Raw genomic sequence first — 21,165 nt, 5'->3', positions numbered from 1 at the left:
CTTTACTACGTATATTATGCCGCCCACGACATCGCCCGTGTAAATGGCATTTGCCAATAGAAATCTTATATACTTTATGCGAATTTTTTTAGCCTATATTAGATTTCTGCTTGGTCTATTGGTGTGCAGTTCTATCGAATATAATGCTTCTAGACCAGATGGCTGCTGCGTATGAATTGAACTTTATTTTTGTTAAACAAGCTACAAAAACATCTTAGTTATGGACTAATAATGGCAATTCTGTTGATTTCCTTATTATATATTATAATTCACTTTGACCCTAGACCTCAACTGTACCTTGCTGTTCCAATTTATGTTATAGAAATGGTTAGTGTTTTTGGGCTATGTATCCATATGAATGGTAGTTTATAGTATTTACTCAATAAGGTTTGATGAATGATGTTTTTAAAATGAGATCACATGATGGCACAGTTACATCACAGCATCCATAGAAAACTTACTTTAGAAATAAACTGGCACATTATATTATTGCAATAAAACTTTGTTTTTACCATTCATTTTTTAAATTTTAGTAAATAAAAAAGATTCTACATATTCACATTTCTTGTAGCAAAATAAAAGTAACCACTCAACCACAAGCGGTAGGAGTTACTCTAATTCCCACTCATTGATAAAATGTTCTGCTTGCATAAAGAATTATATTATTACTAAAAATAATGAATTATTTATAAAATACAAAATTAGACATCTACTTAGTACAATTTATGAGGTAATAAATGTATCTATTTCACAGTCTTCCCCGCTGTCATCATCACACCAACTACAAGTGCTGCAATAGTGAATCCTTGTGCTACAATCCTCGCACGCATCATTTGTTGAGATAACTTCCTTCTTCCAGTTCTAAAGCTCCAAAGACCAAAAGATAATGCACCTGCTGTGGCTAGACATCCTAAAATAAAGTTTACTTTTTATATATTATATTCAAAAATCATTAAAAGATATAATTGCATTGTATAGAATTATTATAATAAAATCAATCTTTTTATTATATCTACACTGCCCTACTGCAAAACACAGGCCTCTTGTACTACTGAGAGGAATTACAACTTTAATTTATCACATTGAGTGCAACTTAGCTATTTCATATGCATTCAAAATACTTATGAATATCTCCTCACAATGTCTTGCGCAACTAATATAGCTTAACTAATTTGTTATAAATCTGAAATACTTATCTAACTTTTCAATCAATAAAAATTTGGGCATGTAAAAAATTACATTTAAGCTTTTATAACAACCCATATTCAATAATATTTGATCATATTATATTACATTACAATTAAATTATATTACATACCAAGAGGAACAAATGGATTCTCTGTTATTTTTCTTCCGAATTTTTCTGAAGTAGTCTCAACATGATGAGCAGCTCCCATGTCTTTACGTAACTGTATCCAATCCAAATCCGTCGGTTCGCTTTCATTAGCCATTTTAAATATTTTTTTGGTTTTGATAAGAATATTAACCTGTCTCGAGTTTAGATTTTCGATCGGTTTCGATTTCACACAGAATTTCACAATAATTTACAGGTGACAGCTCATGACACTTGACAGTAATTGACAGACTATTAGGGCGGGCTTACACTATTCATACAGAATCGCATTCTGAATCCATAAACGGAATTCGAAAAACGTTGACACTGGCATTTATACGCACACCGTGCCGTGCCAAAGAGAGAAAAAAGAAACCAAATTAAGAATCTGAAAAAAGGATGCTTGCCTCACACCTTTCTTAACGTTCGGGCTCCCTCTATGCCGCACGGCATGTGTCTTGACCTGTACTTTGCCATATAAACTAGAAGCCAAAATATCTATCTTCAGAATTTTACAGCGTAATATAATCCCTCATTCGTTAATGTCTCCATCATTTCCAAATGGCCATTAGTCAAAGTTCGTAACATGCTAATGAATTGTCTTCAGCGTGCTTACTAGAAAGGGTTACGAACACCAGTGTTTCAGAAAAACCGGTGTTGTTGAATAAGTCGATTCACGTCAGGCTATCAGTGGTAGGAAAAAAACACTTGTAGTGTTCCTGCTTGTCATTGTTCTGAGAGTGTTCCGTAGGAACGCCGAATATGTACATATTTAAATATTTACCCAAATTCAAGTATATTTTTGTTTTTATAACTAAAATTAATCATATTCATTATTTTTATAAACCAACTTTTTTCTGGTTTGCATTTATTAGAATAAAAAATGGAGAACATAAATTATCAATTTAGAAGTTGCCATTTCGGGACATTGATATATTTTTGGGATGCTTCAGATATCTGAATCAGATTTCAGATTAATTTTTAGATTTTCAGTGGGAGGGTTAAGCAAACAAAAGTTTGCTGTCTTTGCTGTTACTTGTTAGTGGCAGTGAAGTTTTCCATATATATTATAATTCTCTTTGGTGAAGTGCAAGAGTGAAGTGTGAAGGTAGCATATATTCTAAATTCTATAAACAGAAAGAAATAAATAAACTAATATATACATCTATTTCATATATTTTACGACTTACGTGCCGTAGTGTTATATTCTTTTTGTTACGTGCTAGATAGTGTACTCTAGTAAACTCATAATTCAATTCTCTTCGATAATTCGTATTGTGTGCAAGAAAACGAAGTGCTATTTATAAAAACGCGAATGTAAATTATAATGAATGGCTTTATAGCTGTACATTGTGGTAAGTAGATTATACCATTATCTCTTTAAAGTATAATATTACTTGAATATGTCTTAATCGCAATTCGTTTTAGGAGCTGGTTATCACAGTGATTCTCTAAAGAAAGAATACCAAAAGACCTGCTACTTGGCTTGTAGAAAAGCTGCAGAAGCTCTTCAGGGAGGTGGTAACGCTGTTGAAGCTGTAGAAAAAGCTATTATAGGTTTGTTAATTTTAGTGATACAATGAATATTATTTATGTTGGCAGGTTTATTGTTTACAGTTTCTTTGTTTTATATTTTCAGAATTAGAAAACAGTCCATTGACGAATGCAGGTTATGGATCTAATTTGAGCTGGAATGGCACGGTTGAGTGTGATGCATCTCTTATGAATGGGCAAACATTACATTTTGGAGCTTGTGGTGCTGTCTCTAATGTTTGGAATCCTATAACGTTAGCCAAACATCTTTGTATAAAGCAGTGTGATAATCTATCTTTAGGCCGAGTTCCACCATGCATACTCACTGGACATGGAGCCCGCTCATGGGCCGAAAGAATGGGATTAGAAATAGTTGATGACCACAAAATGGTCTCTGCTCGAGCATTTCGCAATTATAAACATTGCAAAAGAAAGTTGAAACGGTACTCAATTCAAAATGATGTTAAATTTAGTCCTTTGGACACAGTAGGAGCAATTTGTGTAGATGCTCAAGGAATAGTTGCTTCAGGAGCTAGTTCTGGAGGAGTTTCATTAAAACATGAAGGCAGAGTTGGACAAGCTGCCTCCTTCGGAAGTGGAGTATGGGCAGTGATGAGCAGAGATGGCAAGACACCCTCAATAGCAGCATGCACATCTGGATGTGGGGAACACTTGATAAGAACACAATTAGCAAAGAACACAGCAGAGAGTTTGTTGGAACCATCACCAGTTTTAGGACTGGATAAATGTTTTAAAGAACACTTTTTAGAATCACCTTTTTTATGGGATGTGTCAGAAAGATTAGGTGGCACATTAGCATTGAGGTTTGACCCACAAAATGGTGATGGAGAATTACTGTGGGGTCATACAACAAAAACTATGTGCATCGGATATATGTCTACTGAAAATGAAAGACCAAAGGTAAACTGATTTATATTCTGTATTGGTCTACCTATTAAGAAATATATAAAGCATGATAAGGTAGATGTAATTTGTTCATGTGTTCTAAATTATATTTTTTTTTTCAGTGCATTATTTCATATTTGCCCCCAAAAGTGGAACCAGGACGTAAAGCAGTTGTGTCGGGTTACCCATTCAAAGTGTCTATTCAGCCTTGCCCAGTAGTTCAATGGGAAGTGAAGACTGAACCGCAAAGCAACGGATCTCTTTAGGATATTTTTTTATATTTTATGGTAAACTATGCCCACACTAGCCAGCTGTGACAATAACAAGTGGCTTCAGTGGCCATAAGCCAGTGTATAAGCAATATTCACTAACTAATAATATGTGAGCTTTAACCATTATTAGTGAAGTTACATTAATCTGAATGGGCTCCTGCATAGAAAAACATTGTGACTCACTTTTTTAAGATTCTATAGCATTATGATGTAGCTGTTTGAAAAGAAAAACAACTTATAAATGATATGCAGGTGTGAGAATGAGAAAGTTGCTATCAAACCGAAAGTGCAAGAAACAAGAAAGTTACCATAAATCAAAAGGTAGTGTCAGGGACAATCAGCTAAATGTTATGCATGTTAGTTTTTCTGTTTCCTATTTACAACTGACAAATCTAAACCCTAAAGGGTGTTTAAGTCACATTACCAATATTAAACATATTTCAAAATAGTATTAGAATGACATATTTTTGCGAAAAAGTGATTTACAAATACACTTTGAAATACTAACATTTGTCAGTATGACAATACACTACCATTTGATATGACAGTCACACCACCCTACTTTGTTAAGAAACCTATCACAAAAAGTTCCTTGATTCTTTTGTATGTTAGTGTAAGCCTAGTGTTTTGTGTGAATTATAAAATATGTGAGTGTGTTTTATAAAATGTCTACAATTCTTAATGACTGTATTTGAGTTAGTAATCAAAATTATTGGTATCTGAAAATAAAACACTGTATGAGATTTCATTATTTATTGAAAAGACCTGTATGTGGCAAGTCATTATATGTGCTAAAGTATAAATTCGGTGAGAGGCAATTAAGGACCTACAAATATATACATATTTGTGCTTGGTATTTGTTAAAAAAAAGAATAAACTATATCTAAATATTATTCACCAGGAAAACAAACTATTTTTGGCCATCATGTAATGTTACCAAAAATCTAATATAGATTAGAATGTAGAACATATTGATAATATAATAATAATTACCAAGAGTTTCAAGATTTAAAGTCATTTATGGCCAAAATTGACAAACTATACCAATTACTATCTTTGGACTTATCTCAAGAATTAACAAGTCAAAATAAATGACATGTAAGTTGAATTTTTGTGGATGTTATCGTCACAGTTGATAAAATATAATCAGTCGCGGTATTAAGCGGTAGTGCATGGAGCAAACACGTCCTCGCGCTTGCAATAGACATGAGGAAAAAAACATCACCCTTCTTTGGCAATCGGTTGAAAGATCTGCCGCCCAGTGAATCGCGTTAGTTAAGGCTGCCATTGTTAATCACTTTATCTGTTAGTCACATAAAACTAGAATTGTTACAAACCGAAACAACTACCTCAGCCCACTTGCTGCAATCATTTAGCACCAAACATACAGTACCATATTATTTTTTTCGTCTCGAATTGATAATCACTGCAATCCATATGTTAAATGACAATAGAATTACATAATTTAATATGGTTTAATGCAAAGGCACTACAATTCTTATGATATACACAAAGTACGAAAATACTGATATAATTTCATGATTATATATCACATTTTAAAAATCATAAACAATATGTTATAGGTACAATAAATTTTAACACAAATATGTACCTACCATAAAATACATAAGTATATAAGCTCATATCCTTATCCAAAAAAAAACTGCCAAAGGCATAACTAGTGCCAGCAAGCAAACCTGTGCAAGAAAGCAGTCATGAATTAGGGGATAACATAGAAAATATATAATAATATATTATTTTTATGTTATAGAAAAACTCAGCATATCCAAGCCATTAATTAAATGATTAAACTATAATTATTACGGGCTTCCAATGAGTATTTTACTAAAAGCTAAACTCAACTTGTGATTGTAAACCAGTCAAAATTATTTAAATTGTATCCTTAGCATAAATGTCCATGTGGACTCTGAAAGTAATTTAATTGCACTATTGCTACTTTTTAACAGGATGAAATTATTTTATACTTAAAGCCTGACTTATAATTTGTAGTAATGGACTAGTTGCTTGCGGCGCACCAATATGAGTTCTTAATGATATAAATATTTTCCATATTTTACCGTTACGATTTAATGTTCCGTAATTTAGAAAATCCCTTATTAGTAATTTCCCTTTAGAATGGCAACACATATATGATTCTACTGGGAATCAAGATGTTTAAAGAGATCGTGATTGATTATAATTATTTGTCGGCAGGTTAACCACGTTTCAAATAAGAAAAGAAATACTTATAGCGCCTCGAAAGTAAACTTATTTTCTCAATATTTTCAGCACAAAACCTTAATAGTTGAAAAAAAAATTAGTCTACTACAAAAAAAGATCAATTTTTATAAAAAAAAAACGGTTCCACAAATCACACTCTCCTATTTATGAAAAAAAACATTACTTTTTAAAGTTACTAATGTAATCAAAAAACAAGTTATCAAATGTTTAGTAACCAAGTAGACTAACACAATATATCTATGTAATCCATTAATTGATGTAAATCCTTTTAAAATTTTGTAACATAATATTTGGTGTATAGGGTTACTATAATTGTAATGTGGTGATAACTAAATGTATCCAAACTGTATTTTAGTAATAGGGAACCGGCCTATGTTTGATTTTGTTCATTATTTTATATGTAATGGTTAATAATACGAAAAAGAAGCCCTCCTGCGAAAACTGCATATAAATTGGTTAAAAAGTGGGCTAGTAATTCATATTTCAAATATTGTAACGAGCAGAAGTGGGCGCGTTGTAGGGGCGGCGCACTTATATGGCAGCGATAATGAATCCGGTACCCTATTACTTAATTAGTTAATGTAATTGGTAACAAACTTCTAAAATCTTCACAAACTTTAAAATGACTACATCAGTATGATGTGCATGTCATTCTTCAGTTTTGTTTGATATATAATTTAAGATATTACTTTAGTACAATTTTAATTTATAAAAATTACATTGAATTCTCATCTTTTTTTATATTATTTTGACATGTTAATTTACGGGAGAATGACTTTAATTTACGTTGTGATTTATTTACTGCTGCATAACTGATTATTTATGGTCAGCCTAGATAATATTATATGCCAAATATTTTACAAAATTGTTAAGGCATTTGTATCTTTATAACAATATAAATTTTTACGCATATTATTCACAAATATTTATTAAATAAGAATTAAATGTATTGTAAAATCAATGAAGATTTTGTTTGTAATGCACTTGTATTTTTGATTCTACTCAAAAAAAAATCTAAAAAAGCAGCAGCTGCAATTAAATTACTTTGAAATTAAGAAGGGTTCTTGTACCGCACAATAGTTTAAGGCGATACCTCAAGGTCCATTTTCATACATTTTGTTTCGGCTTTAATCTGGGTAACTAAACAAGTATTGGCAAGTAAAGAATTTAAATTCACGTCTAGTTAGTGATTAGTTCTCGCAGTTGAAAGAAAAACGTAAAAATAATTAATAATCATGGATATTTCGGCCTTTAAAATTTAATATGACGAAATTTTAAAGGCAGAAATATCCATGATTATTAATTATTTTTACATTTTTCTTTCAACTGCGAGAACTAATCACTAACTAGACGTGAATTTAAATTCTTTACTTGCCAATACTTGTTTAGTTACCCAGATTAAAGGCGAAACAAAATGTATGAAAATGGACCTTGAGGTATCGCCTTAAACATAATTCATATACAATCATTTTCAATAAACAATATCTTCAATCTGATTCCAAGGATAAACCAATCAAAATGCCTTTTGTAAGCATATCAAAAAACCCTTTCTGATTGGTAAATTTTTGAAATAGATTGATGCGATTGCGATCGTTTATTAAAAACGGCGGTCAAGCATATATTTAAAAAAAAAACATAACATGCATTTGTACTGAACGTAAATTTTTATCATAAAAAATGCGCAACAGAAACACAATACACAATTTTAAAGACATGATATAATAATTATTAAAAAGTTATGTACGTCAAATCATAAAGAAAATTATATGTATCTTAAAATAATATTAAAGTTTGTACGCAAAACGTAATTATGCTATTACTTCTTAAGCTTCCCTAGAAATTAAATTCAACCAGTTGCCATACTATCACTGGATAAACAAATTTAATTGCACAACTTAAACCTACACCACTTTTAATGGATGTTAAATATAAACTAAAAAAATATGTATGTTTATGTTTATAATGTTATATTAAGATTATTTACAATTTTATGATAGCCTCAAAAGACGAGAGTACATGCTTTATATTATTGATGCAACAAATACAAATACTAATAAATTTACTTTTTGTGACTTAAGTATAGGAACAAAATATTATACTTGTTTAATAAAAAATGCCGCTTGTCAACGAGAAATGTCATGATTACCCATGTGATAAAACGAGGTGTATATGTGCACCATATTCAACTTCATAAAGTAGTAGACTAATGCCGGAAAATTAAGGGTCGTTATTCGCCGAATACAAATAATAAAATTCGTTGCATCATTACTCTACAAGGTCAACATACGCGTCGGTAATTATTATAAATGTCATTATTTTCGATATTTTATTTTACACACTTTTTAAACAAACTTAAATGCCAAACTAATACTGCCTGTAAATATAATCACAAAAATGCCAATACTAACCAAATGTGTAATACCAACTGCACAATTTAATTAAGACTTATTTACGATAGAACAAATAAAATGCAAGGTACTTAATACTTATACCTTTAAATGTTTCCAACACTTCCATGGATTAAAAAACACAATTATACACAACCATACTCATACCAAATCGCAGACTCCTTGGAGTTGTCTGCCTTTTCTGTGCGGTTGGCAGACCTTCTGTCGTGCCTGATGTCTTCTCTTTCTTGTAAGGGTTCGTCAAGGGTACGAGACTGTTCGGACAACGGTCCGTGTTGTTCGGAGGTTGGTCTGTCGTTAATACTTTGGCAAGCCCCATCACCAATCACTGTAGATATTCTATTATACACTAGATATGTAGGGTTTTCTTTAATTGGTGTGCTTTGAGGTTTTGTGTTAAGAGTGATGTTGGGGTCGTCATCTGCTACGTAAACGGTACGCCGAGTACCCGCCGTTCCAAATACCGGAGAAGCTGTTGATACTGAAACAATAAAATTGTCGGTTTAATGATGAACTTATATAATCACTTCGAACGTTATATAAAATTGATAGGCAAGGTGATGATAATAAAAATACTATTTCTCTAATGTTTGTATATTATAATAAAAACCCAACATCATGAAGATTCAAAGATTATATCTTTACACAAACCTCATCATTTACATCCATCACATATGCATGGAAGTACTGGATGGATATAATATAGAGGTGAGCGCATTACCATATTGGCATTAATCTTAGATATGTCATTGTGATTTCTCAAAAAACTCTCACAACTGTCTGCTGCCTAACCCGAGTTTGAACTCGAATATCTCATATAACCCGCAAAGTTCAAGTATACTACCCCCACAGTACATAGTAGTTAGTACTGTTTACTATTTAAAGGTTGATGATACCTACATCCATGATTAAAATCCACAGTTTTTTTTAAGTGGTTACTAGTTATAAATAAACAATATTATTAAACTTTATACATGAGTTTCGTATAGAATTATTTTTTTTATACAAATTACCTGGTGGTAAACCAGAGTCGCCTTCAAAACCTTGATAGCTATTTCGGTGCGACTGCGGCACTGCCTTGTGCGGTCGTCTTCTCAATGAGGCTCGAATTAAAGCGTCATCTCCACCTCCACTGTGTATCGACGTGGTAGAAAGCCTTCTCGCAAAATTATTTTCACTGGATAACCTTGCCGAATCAAGACTAGGTATAGATCCCGTACCATCGAAATTATCAGACTTTTTCAACATTTTGTCTTCAAATCGTCTACTAAAATTGGAATCTGAACTATGCCTAGGCGATTCCACGCTTGGATTAGATGAACCTTGGTCTTGATCGGAGTTTTTAGATAGCTTCTCTAACTCTTGTGTACCTGGATCGGACTCACCAGATTCTGAGCCAGCAAGAGTAAGCTGGGATTTAGAACGACTTGCGTCTTCTATGCGTTTATTGTTTCTGGAAGGCACTTTATTTATTAGGTCGGTGCCGGCTTTGCGAACCCTTTTAACAAAGGAAGCGCCAAACCCTCGTCTTTTCGGCGTACAATTATCTAACTTTTTATAATGCTCCATAATCTTTTCTTCCAATTTTTCTTTCTGGCGACACAAAGCATTTACTTTGTCTGCAAACATTTTTTCTTCCTCATGATAATGTTGTTTATCTTTCAAGGAGTGGGCCAGTAACTCGTGATATTGAGTGAGCAATTGTGACACATGGTCCATCAAAGAACGCCTATCAGCATCCAAACTTTTGTTCATCTGAATCAACATCTCACAATGCTGATTAGTTTTATTTATTTCTAACTCTAAACTTGTAATTATTTCGGCCTTAGTATTGATTTCTCCGGATATTTCCGTGCTACGTAACTTTTGTTGTTGTAATTCACTGCGAATGTTTCGATATTCTTCTTGCATATTCCTATACTCATTTTTCAGTCTATCACTGGCAGTAAAGAGGTTTCTAAAATCATCCTTTAATTTGGAATGTTCAGCTCTAAGATTCGTTAAATTTCTTGACTCGATTTTGAGGTTTTCACGCTCTCTTTCAAATTCCGCTACTTTCTTTTCATAGTTGGAGATTTTTTCTTTTAATTCCCTGTTTTCGAGCTTTAAGTCTCTAATAGTTGCCTTGGTGGGTTCTCTTTCACGTAGCAGTGTTTCATATTCAGTGTTCAAATTTTCGTGTAAAGTTTGCAACGCTACTTGGTCTCTTAAAAGATTGTCTTGCTTGTCTTTTATAACGTCTAATTGTTTTATAATTTCTTCTTTTTCAGCTGCTAACTGGCTATTGGCAAGCTGGAGAGTCATCTGTTGTGAAATTAATGAACCATTTTGTGAATTCAAAGTAGCTAAATTGACTTGAAGTTTGGCATTTTCAGCTTGAGAGTTTTCTAACGATACTTGCAATGATGCAAGATCAGCAGTCAGTTGTTCAATTTGTGGATTGACTACAGCTTCGTTATTTATATTATCTTGTTCATGCTTGCAATCACACGAAAGCAATTTCAGTAAATTTGCTTTAGCTGCAATTTCAGAGATTAATGCTTCATAATCAGTGTTAGTTATGATTTTTTCTAACAAATCCTCTACATTTACTTCTTTGTTAATTATGTCGGATGCGTTAATTCCGAGCTTTTCCATACAATTTCGTACTTTGTCAAAATTAACTTTCTCCAATATTAAATCTTTTTGAAGAGTCTGTATAGTTTCCGTGTCAACTTTCTTTTGTGATTTTAGTTCCTGTGTCTTTTGTTCTAAATCCTGGAATCGGTTAGTTATATTTTGATTAGCTTCTAATTCTCTTGTTAATCTCTCTATCTCTTTTTTTTTTAGCTCGATCTCTGTACTTATTTTATCTAAGTTGACGTCTTTCTCTTCCACGACTTCCCTTAACTTATTTACTTCTTTTTGAAGATTATGGGTATCCCTTTCACTATATTTTAATTTTGTTTTTAGTTCTTCTGTTTGTATTATTAAGCTTGTAACTTTGTCAGCTTCAGGTTTAACTAAATTAAGTTCTTTTGTTCTCGCATCTAAAGATTTTTCGAGGTCATCAGCTCTTCTTTGTATTGAGTCACATAACATTTGAATTCGCTGCTTATCTTTAGTCAACGATTCTAAATGTCTCTCAAAGTCCTGTAATTTAGTCTTTTCTGAATCTCTGTCTATGGCTTGTCTGTCTATAAAAGCTTTTTGACTATCTAGAGAGTCTTGTAACTTTCTATTTTCTTCTAATGCATTTTTAAATACTTCTTCTAATTCAGAATTTTGTTGTACCATTCTATTATAATTTTCTTGCAACTGCTCGCATTTAAGGGTTAATCGTTTCTTTTCCTTTTCCAAATCTAATACCTTATCACTACTTTCTAAGAATGATTGCTCTCTTAAGTTATCTATTGTCGATAGAAGTCTTTTGTTTTCTAATTCGAGTTTTAACGCCCTTGCTTGAGCATTACTGGTCAATTGCTCTGATAAACTATTTTCTCCTGATTCCAAAGTGCTCTCACACTCGTTGTCTGTATCTAGATTACTATTATTACTTTCACTGAGAATTGATTTAGTTATGTACTGGAGGTGATTATTTTCTTCGATAAGCTCTTGGATCTTTCGTTGATCAGCATCTCTTTCCTGAAGAATAATGAAGTAGACCATTATTTTTTACACCATTAAACGCCTTATATATTTGTATTTTGGCAATTCTAATGAACTAACCCAGCTACGTGACTGCAGCATGGGACTAGAATTACAGCCGCGCAACTGATTTAAAGGCACACAAAAATTTAAATAACTAAAATATTTACCAATGCGAAATCATTTGCTTCCCTCTTTAATTTTATCATGGCTGCCTCTAAAGTAAGACACTGATCGGCTCTCTTTCTTGCTCTTTGTAATTGTTCCTCTAATGCATCTCTTGTTTCCATTAGAGCTTTATTATCTTCACGCAATTCCGACACACGGGTTTTATAATATTCAGCATCTGCGAGTCTATCACGATAACGCTGAATTTCTTGTTCTAGTCTGAAATTGCCAGAAAAATTGTTTTAGTGAATACACATATATTATTGTTTTTTCTAAATCAATCAAGAATCAAAATTGTACCTGTCGCAACGTTCAGCCCTTTCTCTAAGTGCATCAACTTCATCTCTATATCCGGAGGCTTTTCTTGCTTCATTAAACCATTCCTGACTATCGGCTCGTAATTTCGTCAACACTTGTTTCGTGTGCTCCAATTCTTCGCGGCATTCGGACAATTGTTCTGATTTTTCTTCTCTGTTGAATAAAAGATGTATTGTTTTTGTAATTTTGAAAGTGATATTATTTACCTAATAAAGTACGTACTGCACAAATAAAACTTGGTCTATTCATGACTAGGTTATCGATACTCACAATTCTTGTCTTTGCTTTCGTAGCCGTGCTTTCCAATCTGCTAATTCTACAGCTAAATGTTGACTATCGCCGTTATTTTGATTGACATTCTGCGTAGACCGATTTTTTCCGTTTTTATTTTCATTTTCGTTTTCACAAAGGCCTTCATGAAGGACCAAGGAAGCCCAATTTTGCAGATAATGATCCCGTTCTTTCGCTAAGCGTCGCATATGATTAAACATAGTCGGTGATTGAAATAGGTCTATAGCGTCTGGTGTTAATACCACAGTTTGCATATCTGTAACCTGTAAGAAGAGTTAAATACATATATAATTATTTTAATAGACTTAAAGAAAGAACACACTCCAATTAGATGCATATGTATTCTTAATTATTGTACGAAATATATTCCATTTGAGCGCTAAATGGAGATGGCCGTATTGTTCTAAGCGATCCAGAGGGCTATATCGCTTGCTCAGGGGCATGATTCTCTACGACAATGTCGATCTTGTAACACGGCGCGTTTCGTTAACTTCGTGTTATGACTGTGTAAGAGTATTCTGGATGCTAATTTGACATTTCATGAACACGATGAGGTGTGACACATCCGCCTTACGGGCATGTTACGAATTGTCAAAATAACGTGCGGCAATCCAGCGCGTCTATGCGCGTTTAGACAAATTAATTATTTAGATACAACGACTGTATAATTTCTATTGACGATAGTATCCTCTTTACATCGTGAAAACTCAAATATAATATTCTACCTTATCAGAAACAAAAACAAACATAAATCCTAAATAATCGAATTAATATTCAAACCTATGTTTTTGTATCTTGATAGTCAAATTTGTGTTATGGGCTCAGCGGTGAAAAATAAGCTACTTTACTACTGGCAACCCGACTTTTGACAACAATTGAGGTTAATCAAGTTTATTTTTTATTACTTCGATGTAATATTTCTATTAGTAAATAGATAGGCAAACAAATATAAAACACTAATGAAGGTATCTTTTTAAACAATGTTTTCTTAATTATGTACATTACAATTAATACTATGTAGTTTCTTTGTGGTGAAAGTTTTGTACCTATAAAGTTTGATAACAATAAAGATTATTGAAGAAATTTTTACTAGTTATACATTATTGTTGTTATAAGTAATTGGTAGACGTCTTAATCAAGGGTTTAGCCAGCTTTAAATTAAATATCAAAATCTTCAAAATGTGAATATCGATCCAGGGAAACAAAGCAAAAATTTCATGTAGGTAATCCCAATCATTTTAAACAATTACATACAAAAGTATGTAATCATATTGAATCTAAAATTGTTTGTACAAACACTTCCTTTTTTATTTTAGGAGACCAAAGGCATCTTACATTGAATACTAATGTTAACAAAACTGATAATATCAAATGTAATAATAAAATTATTTACTTTTACAGGATAGTGAATGTAATGCAAGATATTCCAAATAAATAATAGTAAAATATACTCAGTTTTAACAACACATTATCTTTGTTTTATTTTTTATTTGTTGTTCAGTCTTAGATAACATAAGTAAAATTTCTATACATGAGTTTGAATGTTTGTTAATTAATCAGTTTCACCTTAGTAACTAAATGAATGTGTATGAAATATGGTACTCAGACAGTGAGCTGTGGATTGAATAGAGTACTTTTTATTCCAAAAAGAGTAATGCCGGTTGAGCGGCTAATAGAAGTTACTAGGTAATAGAGCTATAAATTTTTAAAAATAACGTTTAATAGGCAATATACACTTATTTTAATTATTGGTGGTAAGTCTGTTATATGTGAATGTCTGTCTTGATAGTTATAAGGTGTCTACGGCAATGTCTGTTTCTATAGCCAAGTTAAACTGCGTCCATGCACTGATATGTACCAGTTTAGAGGAAATTGTAACTAGCGTAATTACTTTATAAGACCTAAAATCTTTGTCTCATTCTGAAAACCTACTGTGGAACGTCACATAGTGCTTTGCAATTCAAAGTTCCGGATGGCATTGTAACTGTTTATGGGCGGTCGTATCGCTTATCATCAGATAAACGGCATCCTAGTCACATTATTTAACTAAATAAAAAAATTTAGTGAATGCCTTAACGATTTTGCAACAAATTTTATGATGGAAGGTCCGTAGAATTCCTCTTAATATACGTTGTTAGCGCCAATTTAGCACAAACTGCATTAGCACAACAGCATTTACTATTACTCATATAACAGCATTCGTTTAAAATCTTCAGTAGCATTAAATATATCAATTCAATTCAATTTTTAAAATGTGGCTTTAGTAAACAATTCAAGTAAATAAGTCTATGACATTGACATTTGACAATGATTTTGAAGTTATATTTTTCGTTTGAAAACAATCACAGTCTACAGAAATTTCTTTAAATTATTTTTATATTCCTTTCATGTTTCTTACATTTAAGTATATACAAAAATGGGATTAAATAAAGTTTGGCAGTGATTTATTCGAGTTACATCATTTAATATCACGAATACAAACAAAAAAAGCCTTTTCAAAAACCGATCCTAGCCGATTCGAGGGGATGTATGATTTCTGAACGCATTAACACATCGTAATATAAAAATATTAAGCATAGACAACCTATCGTACGGCATACACAATACCTATTTTTCAATTACACATCGTGGCGCGTGTATGAAACGCGTTTGTGTTTAGAGCTTGTTTTGACAACACGCGTTTACGGTGTGTTATCGCGAGTAGCATAGGGAATCAACCTACAGGCTATTCACAGTAAAACAACTTGAATCTCCAACACTGCACTGTCCTCATTCCGTTAATGGGTTACTCTTAGCATAGTCACTTAATTTCAAAGGGTTGCGAGCGCCTAAAAGCTCTTATCCGAAAGTCAAATACACCGTTTGTATAAACCGACCTTTGACAGCCTAACAAACGTGACGTGTTAAATTTTTTTATTAAATATGAAATATATCGATTATTCCGAAATTATGTAGGCCTATATATCTAAATCTTATTTTATTTTGTAGAATAAGCTCTTGCCATAATAATAATAATCCCACAGGGATTCCGTTATCTCAATCAATAGCACAGTAATAAGTCCAGCTAAATCCCATTCATAGATCCAGTATAATTACCATCTTTTCTGCAATAGTTCCTGCACCTTGCAAGCGCTGTCTTTGGCTGTATTTCCTCCATGAACACACACTTGCAAGATGTTTACACACCAACTAGAGTAATGTATCTTAAAGGGGCATCTACATGTTGGATCCATGTCCCCCGCAAGCCTTCCAAAAGGACCGGCTTTTATGCCGTGGTTTGCCGCAGGAAAGATACAACATAATAAAAATAAGAATACTGGCCCAATATTATTTACTGTCCCACTGCTAGGCATGGACTTCTACTACTGAGAGGCTTTAGGCCTCAGTCTACCAGGCTGCCTTTACCATAATCCACAAACAAGTTAATATTTATTTTTTTCCTTGTAGTGGTTTTGGAAGGCGGTTTGTCCGCGTGGTACTCTAGCCGAGAAGTAAATATAAACATTAAACCGTCACATCAGTCAATTGAATAATAGATGACTAGTATTTAAATCGTTTCCCTTTTTGGTATCAGTTTATTTAAATACAATGTCATACCAAGTATTATTTCATAAACTGCGGAAGTAAATATTGTTGATGTTTATAAGAAATACAAATTGTTACTTTAAATATTTATAACAAATCGATGTGAACTAGGGGATATTCTTTATTATTTTGGTAAATACTTACTAGGAATAACTTGTTTACCGAGTTTAAAAACAACGCACTTGTTGAAATTTCCCTTTACGCATTGCTAAAGATGGTTGTGAAATTTGTCAAACATTTGTTAATAAGCCCACAAATTGTGCCAGGGACAGCCAGATTGCCGAGAATAAGTGATTTAACCGTTCATGTCAAATGTTATCCACGAATTCTATACGATGGCACAGCTATTGTACAGGATTTAAGATGTGTTCCGCATTTTAATAACACGATAATGTACAGGCTATTTGTTCATACTAAATAATCACGAGTGCTGTACTTGGAGTTGAATTGTGATTTGTGACAGATTTAAAATTATTTACATTGGTTTGCAATAAAATAACAAATAATGTTCCATTTTGCGACTTTTAATCTATTGCAATGTTTATTCTTTGATTCTTTAATTGGCGTTCACGTCTGACAATTACGGAAATTAAAAACTCGAGTTTTTATTTCTAATAATACCCATGTAATTTCGTTTTAATATTTTATTAAAATGCATGATTAGTAACAGATTAATTTAGTATAAATTATTTCTGCGGTGTTGCGGAGTTATTTAAACAGTGTGTACTCACGCGGGCTTAAAAGTAGATGAGCAAAATAGGGATATTATAATAATATATTGGAATCATTCGAATAAAATCCTTACATTTCATTAATTAACACAGAGAAAATGTACGTGCGTATTAAAAAGTAACTGTCGCACATCTGTACACACTTTTTATAAAGACGATTGTTATCTTTAACACTGTAACGCTTGGCTAGCTCTCACAGCGCCGGCCCTACGTAGTCTAGTCACATAGTAACTCTCATACTTAGTGCTATCTTATTAAATAGAAGTATAAAAGAAATGCACAGAATGTCGTAAACAAAGTATTCACAAGACAGTCTTTGCCAAATCGAAGCAGTAGTAAGCAAGATCCTTGGTTAGATAGGTATAGAACAAAAATGTATAGACCCAGACAAATAAATTTGTAAGGTGAAATGAACTAGTCTGATGTACTGATGACTAATGGACTATTCCGTCCATCAATCATCCGTACTTTGCCGCGCAGCAGTTGTACGATTAATTTGTAGGCGCCCTTAGGTATTTATAAAGCTGCGCGACAGAATCCCTGCATGTGTGCTGTTTGTGGTTTGCCCCTGCAGAGCTACTGATGCACTCAAATTGCACGTCTAAATTGAAGGCGACCAAATACCTAAATGCCCCATGATAACGAGCGGTCAATCAAGCGACGGGATGCTTTGTTATAGAAAAGTCGGGGTGGGGGTGCCTACTTTGTATGGCCATACGTGGCGCTTATCGCCATGCGCGCGTCAAATGAGGAACAAAGTATATTTAATTTTTGATAAGTATTTCTATTAAATAAATGTATAGTATTTGTATCATTGGTCTGTTTAAGTGTAACTGCTTTGGAAAGATTATTAAATCAACATCTTAAGTACTCTTTGAATTAAAAGTTGAAATCAAAATTCCATCACTATAAAATAAATATTATATAACTAAATTATTTTGTGCCAAGCAAATACAACCACTCAACTAACAACATCTTTACACAATAAAATAATATTTACATTACTTTTACATACATACCTGTTTGATGCACTCTACAATATTGTGCTGCAGTTCCAAATCCAGCTCCTTTATTCGGGTGATAAACAACTCCTTATTAGGGCACTGCACCGCTGCTCCAAGGAGCAACAATATTAACAGCTTCATATTCTCCAAACCTTCTCTAGATTCAGGTGCCTTACCCAAGCAGATACATTCTGGCACCACAAGCAGTGTCATACCCAGTTCCTCCTCATACAGACTTTTCACATTTTTAATGATTGCATCAAAATTCTTTACCCTACCTAAGACCAATGCCTGGTCTTCCAGGCCAGCTAGCTTTGTTATGTGAGAGGAAGGCTCTGGATCTATCTGGAGATAAACTTGATGCAATATTTCTCCATTGAACAGAGATGCATATTCGGTGATTACTTCTGGATTGGGTATGCATGATTTTATCTAAAAAAAATCAGGTAAATTAATTAGTATTTTTTATAATATACTAGCTTCCGCCCGCAGCTTCGCCCGCGTGGATTTCAGGTTTCAAAAATGGAGAAGTTGCTCAATTTGTCGGGATGTTTTTTTAATTTATGGTGGTATGCAGGTGGTCCGATTGTCCGGTCAGGGTCTGATGATGGGATCCTGGTGAAATCGAAGGAACTTTTAACCATTAAGGTTGCACACAAAAAATGGAGTAACTTCTCCCGTTTTCCCAACATTTTCCATCACTACTATGCTCCTATTAATTGTAGCGTGATGAAAAGTATACTATAACCAGCTCAGGAGTATGAAAAATAATTGTACCAAGTTAAGTTAAAATCCGTCGAGTAGTTTTTGTTTCTATAACGGTTATACAGACAGACAAAAATTTTACTAATTGCATTTTTGGCATCAGTATCGATCCCTAATCACCCCCAGTTATTTTGGAAATATATTTCATGCACAGAATTGACCTCTCTACAGATTTATTATAAGTATAGATATGCAAAAGTAGCTCAAAAATTGTCCATAACGAAAACATGCATTTTAAAGTAAAACAAAAGAAATAATATCGTGAAGCCAACCAAATAACTAATGATATATTAAATTTTGTGACTGTTCAATTTAGTCGGGTCCGGCGATATCACTTTTGTTGAGTTTCAGAACGCGACATTACATTATTATATTCTGTGCTCCAACGCACACTGCTTTTATGTTAGGAACACACCTACATTGCTTAGACAACAGTGAACTTTATACAATAGCAATAAAGCTCAAATTGACTCTACGTATTAGTTAGAAAATGTTTGTATGGGAAATAGAAAAATGCTGTTTTGAGGATTTTCCCGGCAATTATTCGAATTTTTCTCACCTTTTAAACCTTCCCTAGACCTCCACAAATAATTCAAGACCAAGATAAGATAAATCCATTCAGCCATTCTCGAGTTTTAACGAGATTTATATATATAGATAGACTAAGTAATAAATTGAAAAGTATATCAAATGAAAACATTGCAAAATCATGAGATATCATAGCACTACAAACAAGTTTTCTTTAATGTCCTCCACTGTAAACAATGCTTCCCACGTATGAGAATCTCCAATACAATGCGTGTAGAGATAGGTACTCAACACAACAAAAATGTTTATTTTTACCTGAGTTTCTTAGTTTACTTACTTGATCTCAATTTAAAGAAATATAAACAATGTTTCATTCATTGTTGCCTACTTTATGTATCTCCCATGAAATTACTTTACTCTGTTAAGTCAGTAACACTATTTTAAAGCCCAAGAACTTAAAAGTTAAAAGTAAATATAATAATAATATTTTGCATCATTAGAGCCAATAATATTTACTAAATAAATATTTCAAAACATAAGTGCCCTACTTTCACAATTCAACTCTGAGATGGCTTATAAAAATTGCAGTCTTCACCCAAACTAATATAAATTCACTATTTTATTTGTATTTAGGCAGAATATTATGAAAAGTTTATTATATATAAATTAAAAGTTTATTGAGCATATGAAAGGTGAATGTGATTGAATAGTTAAGTATGTTAGTGTTTATTATATGGGATAAAATACCATTATATTGTCGAACAATAGTTTATTTAATTAGGAATATTGTTCAATATAGACTGACAACATTGAAATAGTGGATATTTATGACCACTGATGTAACGCTAAGATTGTTTTCGTCAAATTGTATAACAATTAGAACTATCTACGCTTGGTAGGAAATCTTTCACTTATTAAATGACATGTTTATTCATACGGAACGGCAAGAAACATTTGCCAGTTTGCCTCATTCTTACGCACAAAGTAACATAGGTATCGTTGTGCACTCACCCACGAAACTAGAGGCCCATTCAAAAAGTCTTCGATCTCGGTACTAGACGCAGCCATTCTTGCCATGCGTTAGGATGATCGGAACCGGCTCCTTTGTATTTGGTTGGGACGCATGGCATTGAAGCAATGCTCAATATTGATACAAGTAATAAAACCACACAACATCTGCTACCACAAGACAAAAGAAATTCACACAACCACCACGAACGACTTTTCAATTATATATCGTTGACAAAATATATAGTGACATGACTGATGACATATGTTATTTAGCATTGCCAGAGAAAAAAACATTACATTTTTCAAAAATAGAAGTGAATGATTAACTACTTCAGTAGTAATTGGGACCATAATTTATTTCTTCTACAGATTTCCTCAATCCGCGGGTCACTGATAGTTTGATAGGTATTTTGCAGGTGTACTGGAATCCAACGTGGTTCAGCA

General features: G+C 32.9%; 3 protein-coding genes across 3 annotated transcripts; 1 reads left to right on the top strand and 2 right to left on the bottom strand.

The window, feature by feature from the left end:
* Window positions 1–639: 639 nt before the first annotated feature.
* Window positions 640–1,588, bottom strand: LOC115442671 (HIG1 domain family member 2A, mitochondrial). Its single transcript, XM_030167790.2, has 2 exons — window positions 1,319–1,588; window positions 640–910 (listed from the first exon to the last, which is right to left on the bottom strand). The coding sequence occupies exons 1-2, from the start codon at window positions 1,449–1,451 to the stop codon at window positions 744–746; spliced, it is 300 nt and encodes a 99-aa protein (XP_030023650.1). The 5' UTR covers window positions 1,452–1,588; the 3' UTR covers window positions 640–743.
* Window positions 1,589–2,344: 756 nt separating this feature from the next.
* Window positions 2,345–4,924, top strand: LOC115442673 (threonine aspartase 1). The gene is made up of 4 exons (XM_030167793.2): window positions 2,345–2,688; window positions 2,762–2,890; window positions 2,973–3,787; window positions 3,895–4,924. The coding sequence occupies exons 1-4, from the start codon at window positions 2,661–2,663 to the stop codon at window positions 4,036–4,038; spliced, it is 1,116 nt and encodes a 371-aa protein (XP_030023653.1). The 5' UTR covers window positions 2,345–2,660; the 3' UTR covers window positions 4,039–4,924.
* A 3,002-nt stretch (window positions 4,925–7,926) lies between these two features.
* LOC115442672 (protein Daple) lies at window positions 7,927–20,997 on the bottom strand. The gene is made up of 7 exons (XM_030167791.2): window positions 20,722–20,997; window positions 18,433–18,849; window positions 13,077–13,360; window positions 12,789–12,959; window positions 12,491–12,707; window positions 9,707–12,317; window positions 7,927–9,174 (listed from the first exon to the last, which is right to left on the bottom strand). Exons 1-7 carry the CDS (start codon window positions 20,785–20,787, stop codon window positions 8,819–8,821), a joined length of 4,122 nt encoding a protein of 1,373 aa, XP_030023651.1. The 5' UTR covers window positions 20,788–20,997; the 3' UTR covers window positions 7,927–8,818.
* Window positions 20,998–21,165: the final 168 nt, after the last annotated feature.

The sequence above is a fragment of the Manduca sexta genome, chromosome 19 (genome assembly GCF_014839805.1).
Source record: "Manduca sexta isolate Smith_Timp_Sample1 chromosome 19, JHU_Msex_v1.0, whole genome shotgun sequence".
Taxonomy (NCBI): Eukaryota; Metazoa; Arthropoda; class Insecta; order Lepidoptera; family Sphingidae; genus Manduca; species Manduca sexta.
This window is presented reverse-complemented; position numbering and strand designations above follow the sequence as displayed.

Excerpts from the sequence above, each read along its gene's own strand:
- LOC115442672 (XM_030167791.2), bottom strand. The coding sequence starts at position 20,787 with ATGGCAAGAATGGCTGCGTCTAGTACCGAGATCGAAGACTTTTTGAAT. Across the intron at positions 12,708-12,788 it reads AGGGCTGAACGTTGCGACAG|ACTAGAACAAGAAATTCAGC; the intron begins GTACAATTTTGA and ends TGGCAATTTCAG. Across the intron at positions 12,318-12,490 it reads AAGCAAATGATTTCGCATTG|GAAAGAGATGCTGATCAACG; the intron begins GTAAATATTTTA and ends ATTATTCTTCAG.
- LOC115442673 (XM_030167793.2), top strand. The coding sequence starts at position 2,661 with ATGAATGGCTTTATAGCTGTACATTGTG. Across the intron at positions 2,689-2,761 it reads CTTTATAGCTGTACATTGTG|GAGCTGGTTATCACAGTGAT; the intron begins GTAAGTAGATTA and ends AATTCGTTTTAG. Across the intron at positions 2,891-2,972 it reads TGTAGAAAAAGCTATTATAG|AATTAGAAAACAGTCCATTG; the intron begins GTTTGTTAATTT and ends TTATATTTTCAG.
- LOC115442671 (XM_030167790.2), bottom strand. The coding sequence starts at position 1,451 with ATGGCTAATGAAAGCGAACCGACGGATTTGGATTGGATACAGTTACGT. Across the intron at positions 911-1,318 it reads GAATCCATTTGTTCCTCTTG|GATGTCTAGCCACAGCAGGT; the intron begins GTATGTAATATA and ends ACTTTATTTTAG.